The 12,248-nt window shown below is 37.3% G+C and overlaps 1 protein-coding gene across 1 annotated transcript in view; it reads left to right on the top strand.

Moving 5' to 3' along the window:
• The first annotated feature begins 4,294 nt into the window (after positions 1-4,294).
• The window catches only part of MEP1A (meprin A subunit alpha), a 31,127-nt gene continuing 23,173 nt past the window's right edge, over positions 4,295-12,248 (top strand). The window contains exons 1-5 of the mRNA XM_057494060.1: positions 4,295-4,384; positions 4,471-4,495; positions 4,588-4,638; positions 7,222-7,262; positions 7,791-7,866. Coding sequence (XP_057350043.1) covers positions 4,319-4,384; positions 4,471-4,495; positions 4,588-4,638; positions 7,222-7,262; positions 7,791-7,866 — 259 coding nt within the window. The 5' untranslated portion in view covers positions 4,295-4,318. The remainder of the gene's footprint in view (positions 4,385-4,470; positions 4,496-4,587; positions 4,639-7,221; positions 7,263-7,790; positions 7,867-12,248) is intronic.

The raw sequence follows: 12,248 nt of genomic DNA, 5'->3' as shown, positions 1-12,248 counted from the left end.
CATCAAAAGGGAACCAGGGAGAAGCTATGTAATAACCACAAACAGAGGGGAAGCCTCTGGTTAACATCAATTCCTTAGAGCCCTTTTTATCAAAATGAAGTCCATACAGATCACCTGCCCTGGAAGCATGAACTATGAAATACATAGTTCCTGGCTCTCACCCTCTGGCCTGAAGAGGAGTTTCCAAATTTCAGGCCCAAGAATCTGTACTTTGACGAACTTACAGGGGTTGGGTGGGGAATATTTCCCTAGCGCCTATCTTTCTTAGTAAATGCTTGGAGCTGGGACCCTGTGGGATACAGGGCCAGCCACTGCAGCCGGGTGGCTGAGGCCTCCCTTCCAGGCTGCCTCTCTGGTGGTGTTTTAAAAAGGAGCATTGCTAGGAGCTGTGTGGCCTTAGGCAGGTTTCTTAATCTTTGGGTCCTGTTCTTAATCTGTAAAACAGGATTAATAGTACTGCTTACTTCATAGAACTGTTGAGAGGATTAAGTGAACAATTGTACTTTAGATCCTGAGAATGTGCCTCGCTCACGGTAAGACCTATGAGCATGTTGGCTGCTGCTATGCTACTTCTGTTATAATCGTCACAATCTCCACCACATAGGGCTCAGTTCTCTAAAACCCAGGTGTCAGCAAACTAGGCCCCTTTATCTGTTTCTGTAAATGAAGTTTTTTGGCAAAGCAGTGATGCTCATTCCTTTACCTCATCATCTATGGCTGCTTTCCTGACGCAATAGAGCCGAATGGTTGCTATGGGGATCGCATGGCTCACTATGCCTAAAGTAATTACTCTGACCCTTTTAGAAGGAGTTTGCCAACTCTTGCTCTAATAGCCCTCAAGCCCCTGTTAATATGTTGATCCCCTGGAGGAACAGCGAGGGCAGCTGGGTCAGAGGCTAACTGACAGCAGATTGCGGGTGAGCTCCGGGGGTGAAGCAGAAGAAAGCCGTGTCTGGGAAGAGGGTAGGAAATGGAGGATGCAGAGAACAGGAAACATTCCTGAGAAGCGGTTGGAGTAAGAGGACATGGCCAGCCTCCCAGCCCAGCCCCAGTGGGTCTTGGTCTGGGCTCTCATGAGGCTGGGACTGACTGACCACAGTTAAGGGAGGATTTTCCTCTTCCCACCAGCCAGTGTCTTTCCTCATCCAGCCCTCACATTGCTTTCTCAAATGGTCAGTTTGTAAAATGCCTTCACTGAGATCAAAGCAAGTCACTGCATCCAATCCAATACCTTCAAAGAAAATGATATTTTACTGGTTTTTACTCAACATAATCACTAACTGCCTACTACATGCCCAGACCCTGGGACAGATACAGAAAATAAAACATGGACCTTGCCCCGTGGAGTGCGTAGTCTATCTTTTAACTGCAAAGCCATAAACCCTTCACATCTCAGACTTAAGACTCCAGCCTCGCTCACTTGACATCCTGGGACATGAAATGCCTAGGACTGCAAATATCTGGTAATCATTAGCACTTGCAATCAAGATCATAAAAAGAAAATCACTAGAGGGGAGTTGTGTCTGCTGAAGACCTATGATCCCATCAGGGGAGGTTCTGCTGAGCAAGTTGTATGCTGAGCTCTGTGTCCCTGTTGCCTGCCTTTTGCCAGGAGGCAATAGGAGGAATTGAAGGAGCTGTAGTTCATACAGTGCTTCTTATGTTTCTGCTGTCTGTGCTTTACGTAGGATATCTCACTGAATCCTTACATTAGTCCCATGAGGCAAGCACCACTGTCCATTGTATACATCGAAAGCAGGTGCTTAAAGTGCCACAGCTAGTCAATGATAGAGGTAGGACTTAAATTCCTATCTATCCCAAACCCATCAATAGAGTACATTGCTCAGATAAATTTAAGAAAGAAGGGAAAAATAAAAGCACATCTGGAGGCAGGGGAAGGTGGAGACAGTTAAGCAGCCCTACTACTACCTAGTTAAAATTCTGAGATTTAGTAGGGAGCAGTGCCAAAGTAAGGGTAACACTCTTGGTTAGAAAACAAAACCACAGAGTCCTAAACCCCTACTTCCCAGCCTCCAGAATTAATAAATATTCGTTTCTGTCATAACTGTTTTAGAATTTGAGAAAAATTAAATAATACATTTAAGAAATAAAAGTCTCTTGTGTTTTTCTCCCTGATACTTAAAGACAATTATTCTCATTAAGATGATGTTTATCAAGTCCCTTCCCACCCATTTTTTAATTGTAAAGATTGTGTTTGTTAACTTAAGCCATTTTAGCTGCTTAAAAGTTGAGATACTTTTGGTGAACACTGGTGGCTTCCATTGGTCTGAAAGGGTGGGAGAGGACACCCTACAGCTTCTTTACAACCTGTCAGTGGTCAAATGGGTCAATCGTGGACCTCCTCTGTCCGTCAGAAGCTGGCACCCAGCTGTCATGCCCCTTGCTTTATAGTCCAGGAAGCCCCATTTTCTGCCTGGGGAAATGCTTTTCTATAGGAAGTGGTCTTCTGGCAGGACTAGCCCACCTGATCTTGTAGAGAGTCTGAGGTGGAGACGAGCAGGATCTAGACCTGGAGGATTGCTCTGATGCCAAGGACTCTTATACCTCACGTGTGTAAGATGTTGGGGCAGGTAAAGCCCACAGTGACATAGTGTTGGGAGCTTGACATTGACCATGGTGGGAGTGTTTAGACTCCAGAAATCAGCAAACACTAAACATAAGAGTTTCTTTATTCAGAGAGCTGATTGTTAAATGTTTACCTGTGCATAACTGAATGTGCCCCAGAATTAACATTTTTCTTCTAGTATAAACACATTTTCCAGTTCTTTACTGTTATGAAGAAGAAAAGTTTCTGCAATGAATATATAACATGGTACTTTGTGTACCTACATGCAAATTTCTTTGGGGTATATATCTGGAAGTGGAATTTCTAGCTTACAATCTATGCACATTTCAACTTATTAGATAATATAAAATTACTATCCCACCAGTAGTGTATAAAATTGTCTATTTCCTCATGTTCTTACCAACAATTGATATTGTCAGCCTTCATCATTTATGCCAATCTGAGATTGAGGTGTCATGTTTTTGTTCTTTAAATTGCATTTTTCTGATTACTTGTGAGATTGAAAATATTTTTATATGTTTATTGGCCATTTGGGTTTGCTTTTCTGTGAATTTCATGCTCATGTATTTGCCCATTTTTTTCTTAGATCATCTTTTTTGTTCTTTTATATTCCAAGGAATATAAAATCCTAGGAATTCCTTTATATTCCCTGGACAACTTACTTTTATCTCATTAGATCCAGTATCAATATCTTCTTCCATCTATAACTATGTTGTGTCTTTTGTCATAAAGAAGTTTAAATTTTGATATAGGCAAACTTAGGATTTCTATAGGTTTTTTTCTTGCTGAAGCAATCTTTTCTCACCTAAAGGTTACAAGTATTTTCCTGAAGTTTAGATTTCCATATTATATCCCTAATCAATTCAGAGTGCATTTTTGTGAATAGTGGAAATGCTATTGTCCCAACATCATTATTGAAAAGACCAAAATTTCCCTTTTGATTTTTTTGGTTTCTCTCATATATGAAAGCCTATTCCATTCTAGAGACCCATTGTTCCTTCTTTTTTGGCAATATCACACTCTCTACCATAACTTCAGAAAAATTCTTGACATTCTTTTGGGGCAGGTCCTGTCTCCTCATTTTCCTTCTCACAGTTCTCTTACCTATTTTGGAGGGTTTACTCTTTCATGTGAATTCCAGAAAGAGTTTATCAGTTTGTCCAGTTCCACGAAACCCTGTTAATATTTTTATTGGAATAACATTGACTTTATAGACTACTATAGACATAATGACTATCTTTTTTTTACCGAGTCTTCCCATCCATGAATATCTCTTATGTATAAAAATATATATATATGTTTGTGTAGATAAAAAGATCTTTTCTCTGTCCTTTGATAATTGCTTTGTAACATTTCCATAAAACTCTAACTCATGTTTCATTAGATTTAACTACCTTCACAATCATTTGTAGATTCTTTTTTGCTACTCAGACATGGATCTTTTATCTATTATATGAACAGGTATTGCTGGTGTATAGGAAAGCTATTGATTTTTCTATGCTCATCTCAGTATTAACTTATTCAAACTCTGCCCTTGTCTCTGAGCCTTGAGCTTTTGTGTTAAATTTAGTGTCTGTCCTCAACAGGATCAATGGCATTTTCTTTGAATCCTTTTTCTTTCTAAGTGCTAGGGTATATACAGAAGGGTCAAAGTTTCTAATATGACAGCCAGGGCAAGGTCCAAAAGGTATTTATCATAAGGTGTCTTGGCTCAACTCTTCACTTGCAACAATGGTTTGGGCCAGACCCTGCCTTCTCTCTTTCATCTTGCTTGTTGCCCGTGTAGCTGCAGTATCTGTAAGTACAGTTCTGCTCTTCTGGGGATTTAGAAATATGAATTCTTGTATACACTACCCATGTTCTGTGCATTTATTTCCTTTCAGATTAAGCATCCTTCTAAAGAAAATGGTAAGAATCAATTGAAATGCATTCAGAGTGCTTTGGAACTTTTTCTCTCTTTTTCAGGGAGTCTAGTAACATTTTTTTCCTACTCTTAACAGTACGTGATGCAGTTTTTGATGAGCAGAAGGATATTTCAGAAATCAATTTAGGTGGGTTCCATTTCTGTATTATTTATGCCTTGAAATAATTTCAAATCCTGTGATAGGATTGCTGAAAAGTGCTTACCTTCATAATAGGGTGTAGGGTAACTTTGGGGGAGAAATGTTTATTGGTGCTTCATTAGAATTTACAGTTTTTGAAAAATGAAAAGTGTGGAAAGATAATGATGGCTAGACCGGATTTTCTGGGAGAACTACTGTGTGCTCAATGGATCTAGAAATGTATAACAAGATTTTTGTTCATAAGAATTTTATTTTTCCAGTTTCCATTTTGAAAAAAGGAAAGGAAAAAGGATGATTATTCTGTCTGCTAAAGAAAAATATAAGGACTATGCAAACCTATGTTTCTATTGAGTGCGGGGTGGGGGTGGGGGGTGAGTGGGGGAGGCTCTGGACCTCTACAGGCCTGTCATATTCACTAACAGCTCTTTGTTTGGGACTTAGAGGGGAGTGTGAAAGTATTTCCATTTCAACATGTTGTCCAAAAACGCATTTCTTCAAGAAATCCAACGTTACTGAGAGGAGACAGAAGCAGAATTACCAACTTTTTTTCCTTTCTTGACCTACTTCTAAAATGAGGGAGAAGCCTCTTCTATATTTTGGGTGTCTTTGGCTAGGATTGGTGGGAAACTGGTATTCATGACCATAAATACCTTATAGTTTACAAAAGGTTTTATATCCAATTACATATTTATTTGTCAAATTTTATTGTGGAGTTAAGTGCTATTTTTATTTTGCAAGAAGGGATAGGAGGTCCCTTGTGTTTGGGGTGACTTGGCTAAAATCACATATGGCAGTGAAGACCTCTAGGTCTTCTGACATAGTGCAGCACTATTTGAAGATTACAAAACTAGAAACACTTATACCCAGCATTTCTATCTGCTGTTGCCTTTGCTTTCAATATTATTCCTTCACTTCCTACTTCATCAGATTTCTGCTTAAATGCCTCCTCCTCAGGGCAGCCTTCCCTGACCACCCTTTATAAAATATCAACCAAAAAATCTCAGCACTCTTTCTTACTCTGTTCCATGTTTTCTTTTTAAATTGTTGTTCATCATCTGTTGTACTCTACATTTATTTGTTTGTCTCCCTTCCACCCCACAGTCAAGAATGTCATCTCCCTATGGGCTTTGTTTTATTCTCTGCTATACCCCCAGTATCTATAACAATGGAAATATTAGGCACTTAGTAAGTATATGCTACATAAACAAATTGGATTGCGAATAGATCGAGGTTTGCTTTCCGTGGATATGTCCTTCTTTGGGAAATATTCCTCCTGCTGCACTCTCTCACCCCTCCATGACTGCATCTGTGCTGACCAACCACTGGGGCCAAGGTCCAGGTGGGCTTGTTCTTATCACTCTGGAAGAGCCTTCTCCTCAGCCCCATCCCCGATCCAGGCCAGGTGTTAGGAAATGCATACTTTTGCTCATGACAAGCAAAGGCAAGAGTATGGATAGACCAGAATATAGTAACCCTAGTGAAAAGGCAGTTCAAAACCTGGGGCCGACTGCTGGTGTGCCAGTAGTGCCACTGCTCCTTGTTGTTGACTTGTGCTGTTATGTGTACACAGGTCAGGGTTATGGAGGTTAAGAAAATCTAGGAAGCGTGTGCGTGAGGAAAGAGGGGATGCAGGGACAGCCTTAGTCAGTCATTAGCAAGTGGAACCATGCCTCCCAATAATACCTAAAACCTCAGTGGTGTCACTTGCAGAGACCAAACCTGGGTCCTGACCGAGCCAGGGGCTTTGCCCAATGAGACCTCTGTGACCATGTGAGGGTGGGGTCATTACTCGAGCTTGACTTCCCAGATGTAGATCTGGGGCTGTTCTCAAAATGAAGTGTAATCCAACAATCCTGTCTGAGGTAGATTATGTTTTATAGGGGAGGATGCTTGTCAAACAGGAGATTGTGATAAGTAGTAACATTCTTTCAAATGCTTTTAAAATTTTCCCAGGAGGATCTTCCATTTTAAGGAAGATTTTGTTATTTTCAGAAATAGCCTGAGGCCGGAATCAAGATATATCATTAGGGAGAAAGTGATTTCTGCTAAGCTCCTGACAGCAGATGTTTGGAAGTAGTTTTGAATGGAACTATCCGTATTTCCTGGTCTTTTTTTTTTTTTACAAGCTCAGCATCTTGAGCTTGGCTTTGGAGGGTACCATTGTTTTTTCCTGGGAAAGAACAAAAATAAACCCATTTTCTTAGGGTCAGAAATAGTAGCAGGAAGGTCCCTGGAAGGGAAGTCAGGAATTCTAAGCTCACTCGCTGCTGGATACCTAGTGACTCCATGACAGGTTTGGAATCAATGATCAAAAAGATCCCTTATAACTCATCTTTTACTTTTAAGATTCTTGGACAAGGTTTCTTTGTTCCACAAATGAAAATAGAGGATGTGACAATATATGCAATTTATTGGCTATTTACATGTGCTCAATTAGAGGGAACATTTTTGCATTATTTTAGGAAGAGTTTCACCACATAAAGATTTACAATGGAAAAGATCGATTTTATTATGAGATATTCCTTTCTGTAATGCTCATTCAAATATGTATTTTTTTAAATCCACATCTAGCTGCAGGCTTGGACCTCTTTCAAGGGGACATCCTCCTACAGGTGAGCACCTGCTGATGACACAGTAACATCCCTCAGGACTGGCTCGGCCATTGCACTGTGAGCCTCTGCTCTGTGTACCGCCCTGGGATGGGCACCGTGGAGGAGGTGAAAGAATCTAATCCGTAATCTGTACCCACAAGGTCTTCCACTGTGGTCAGGGATGACAAGAACAGATGAAAAAATTAGCAAACAGTACAAAGAGTCTGTAATTACTACATTGCTTGCCTACCTAATTTTCCCAGTAAATGCAGAATGAGAATGAAGGAAATGCACCAACATATTTAAAGTGGCTAACCCAGTTCTTGGAAATTGCAGGTTTCCTTTATTTTGTTCTTCCTAATTTTTCAGAATTTTTCAAATTGTCTGTAATTTCTATCACTTTAATTACAACCAGAAGACAAATGCTATTAAATTTGTTTATTAAATTTGTGTGACAGATTGTTTGTGGTGTGAAAGTTTAGTGAAGGAGGAGGCCAAGGGGACCTCAAGGACTAACCTTCTCAGTCATCTTTGCCTGTGTTTCCACAGAACTCCAGAAATGGCTTGAGAAACCCCAATTCCAGGTGGAAGTTCCCCATTCCTTACATTCTGGCTGACAATCTAGGTAATATTAATATCAACTCATTAGAGCCTCATATTTATCTCTCTTCTTTCCCTCTCTTCCTGTTTATCAGCTCCAGATTGGAAGTAATCACCAACGTATAAGAGGGTTTCCAAGCCCTGGTGATTCTTTATCTCATGGGATGAAAGGCATGACATTACTTTGAAACCACTGCTGCTTAACCAGTGTGAGATATTGAGAATCAAATAATTTAAAAATAATTTAAAAAATAGAGAAGTCTATAATTCACATGTTCATAGTCCTTGTTCCTCAGTATTAATACTTTCTATTATTTTCTCTATCTTAAGACAGATGACTGGAAAAGTTTTATTTTATTCATTGTTGGAAATAATATTTGGTAAAAATGAATATTAGAAGAAACGTGTGGACAGGCTGACCTAAAGCAGCTGATCATGATGCAGTGCCTGTGAGGTCTAACCTGCATAGATAAAGGAAGATTCCAGAGGAGAGCGTTGCTTGATCTTAGTGGGTTTCTAGGCTGCTCCCGTTCCGGGAAGACGTAGATGATGTTTCAATATTTCCCATCACTGTTACCAGTGCTGCCTCCAATCCCTTTTCTGGAAAAGAGCTAGATATAAACAAATGTTATTCTCATGTTTTGGAAAATTGAGTTTTTTCCCCCGGTGTTTGTTGGCACACTTGCAAATTCATGAACCAGCAATATTTACTGGCATGTGATTTAAACACCACCAATTTTTAAAAAGCCTTTTTATCCTGATAATATTTCTTCCTGTTCATCACACCTGCATATCTCCATCCCATGAAGACATTGACATACTTATTGAGTCACTAGTATGTACCAGACACTGTGCCTTCACCTGGTATTTTATTTAACCCTCACCCTGTCTTGGTGGAGTGTAAGTCAGTGCTTCTGAGACTTCAACGTGCATGTGAGTCCCCTGAGGATCTTCTTAAAATGCAGAGTAGGTTAGGGGTGGGGCCTGAGATTTTGCATGTCAAATAGCTTACACTTTGAGTAGCAAGGTCTCTTGAGCTTCAAGGTAGGTGGCAGATTAACAGAGAGCAAGAGTGAAGACAGGGGGCCTGAAATAAGGTCACAGGAGAAAGGATACAGTGGGAGTTCTCAACTAGTACCACGTGAGATTCACTTTAGAGTTTAGAAAAAGTTCAGATGCCTGGGCCCGTATCATTGTGAAAAGCAAACATACTAATTAGAGCTTGATATTTATATACAATTCCTTTATTAAGAGAATTCCACATAGAGTAGAATAGACAAATCAGTCACATCAATGACTTTTGATAAACCCATAAACTTAATGTAACCCACACTTCTAAGCACTCCAGAAACTTCCTGTGTGTTTCCAGCCAATCCACATCTCCACTCCTTAAGCGGACACTACCATTTAATTTTTTCCCCCTACAGGTTAGTTTTACCTAATTTATGGTGATTACAGATACATGGAATCACTTAGTATGTATTCATTTGTATCTGGCTTCTTTTGCTTAACATGTTTTTGAAGTTTTTCCATATTGTTGTGGACCAGAAGTTAATTCTTCTTTACTACTCAGCAATATTCCTTTATATGAATATATTGCAACTGTTACCCATTTTGCAGTTGACAGACATTGGGCTTTTTCAAGTTTGGGGCTGTTATGAAGAAAGCTGCTATGATCATTTTTGTACAAGTCTGTGGATATATTTTTTAAGTTTATCTTGGGTAAATAGCTAAGAATAAATTGCTTGATCATATGGTAAATATATATATAAATTTATAAGAAAATGCCACTTTTTCTGAGTGGCTGTGTAGTTTCTCATTCTCACTAAGAATGTCTGTGTCCCATTTGCTCCACAATCTCACTAATATTGGTGGTATTAATCTTTCTAATTGTAGCCATTCTAGTGGTTGTGAAATGATACCTCACAGTGATTTTAATTTGCATTTTCCTAATGACTCATGATATTTAGCATGTTTACATGTGCTATTGGCCATTTATGTATCTTCTTTTATTAAGTGTTTCTATGAGTCTTATTTTTTAAATTGTATTGTCTTTTCATCATTTGTAGAACTTGATATATTATGAATAATATCTTTTGCCAGATATATATAGTGAAAAATTTCTCCCAATCTGTGACTTGCCTTTTTTGTTTGTTTTTTTAAGCAGCACGTTAATTTTTAAAAATCTTTTCAAAGAACCAACTTTTGTCGATTTCCTCTTGTTTCTCTGCCTTTTCTTTTGTTGCTTTTTGCTCTGGTCTTGTGTATTTCCTTTCTTCTATTTACTTCAGGTTTAATTTGCTCTTATTTTTTAGTATTTAAGATGGAAATTTCTATTGCTGATTTTAAACCTTCACTTTTCTTATATAATATAATGTTACATAGGGCATCTAAAGCTATAAATGTTACTGGAAGGCTGCTGTTACTGCTTTCAATGCATTTTGATATGTGTATCTTTATTAAAATTTAGTTTAGATCTTTTCTGATTCCTGCTGTGGTTGTTTAAAAATCCATGGGTTAACTAGAAATATGTTTTTTTTAATTTCCAAATATTTGGAGCTCTTCTAGGTATTCTGTTATTGATTTCTAGTTTAATTTTGTTGAGTTCAAAAAACATATTTTATAAGATTGAAATCTTCTGAAATTCACTGAGACATGTTTTGTGGTCTAACTATGGTCTATCTTGGTGAATGTTCCAAGTGTACTTGAAGAGAATTTGTATTATCTTGGAGCATATTATCTTATCAAGTCAAATAGGTCAAGGTGATTATTGTTGGTGTTGTTCAGATAGTTATATCTGTATTGAGTTTTTGACTAATTATTTTATCGTTTACTGAGAGAGTGTTAAAATCTTTAACTGCAATTGGTATTTGTTCATTTCTTCCCTAGCACTTTCATGAAGTTCTGTTATTCTGTGTGAACACATTGTTAAATCATCTTGATAAATTGACTCTTTTATCATCTATAGGAGTTTCTCTTTATGTCTGGTGATCCTCTTTGCTTTGAGGTCTACTTTGTCTAATTTAAATATAGCCACACCAATTTTTCAATACCTGCTATTTGCATTACATATACATTTTCCCATATTTTATTCCAACCTATTAATGTGTTTATGTTTAAAATGTATCTCTCTTAGACAATATGTATTTCAGCCTCACTTTCTTATTCAGTCTATCAACTTCTGAATTTCAGTTGGAGTATTTAATTTGCATTTAACATAATTATTGATATAGTTTGATTTAGAACTATCATTTCATTATTTGTCTTCTATTCTTTTTTCCTTATTTTCTTGACTTCTTTTGGTTAAATCCAATATTTTACTATTTCACTTTAATTCTTGTATTGGCTTTTTAGCTCAATTCCTTTATATTATTCTGTAAGGCTTGCCCTAGGGATTATAATTTGCTCTCTTATCATGTGACATTAACTTAGACTTAATAATGTGCCATTTTGCATAAAACCCAAGTATTTTCAAGAGTGTAATTGCATTTATATATCTGCCTTTTATGCTATTGTTGGTTCATACTTTTCAACTACATATTTTAATAAACCTTATAATAAGATTTTAAGTCAAATTAATTAATTAAAAAAGATAGTCTTTATACTTCCTTTTATACTTGCAATTTTTGTTGCTCTTCATTTCTGTTGTAGATCTGAGATCCTATCTGGTGTCATTTCTCTTCAGTCTGAGAACTTCCTTTAGCATTTCTTATAGAGCAAATTTTGGGTGACAAATTGTCTTCTTTCTTTAAAATAACTTTTTTTTTGCATTTGTTTGGAAGAATATTTTTATTGGAAATAAAATTTAGGTTGATAATTGTATCTTTCTTTTAGCACATTAAAGTCATCTATTTTCTTTTCTTCTTCAACATTTTATTATGTAGACTCTTAAATACACAAAAAGCTAAAAGCATCTTATGGTGAACAGTCATATACTCATCACCTACATTATACAAATAACATTTTGCTGTATTTGCTTTATTCACCCATCTATCTTGTCCATCCTTCTATCCATCTCAATCCATTCTGTTTTTGATGCATTTCAAAGAGATGCTCAGGCACCAGTACTCTTCACCCCAAACACTTCAGCATGCATATCTTTAGCTAGAATTCAATATTTGTTTATGGCTCTTTTTTATGTAAGATGCACATAAAATAAAGTGCATGAGCCTTCAATGACTTTTAAGATATTTGTACACCTCTACAATTTACACATTACAATTACATATTGTAAGAGTACTTACACAACTTCTATTAGGATATGGAGCATTTTTATCATCCCAAAACATTCTCCAATTCTCCTTTATTGTTATTTTCACCATTCCAAAATAGCTACTACATTTTTTTAAAAAACGCAGATGAGTTTTGTTTTAGAATTTTATTCACATGAAATTATATTTTATATAT

The sequence above is a fragment of the Manis pentadactyla genome, chromosome 16 (assembly GCF_030020395.1).
Source record: "Manis pentadactyla isolate mManPen7 chromosome 16, mManPen7.hap1, whole genome shotgun sequence".
NCBI classification, from domain to species: domain Eukaryota; kingdom Metazoa; phylum Chordata; class Mammalia; order Pholidota; family Manidae; genus Manis; species Manis pentadactyla.
This window is presented reverse-complemented; position numbering and strand designations above follow the sequence as displayed.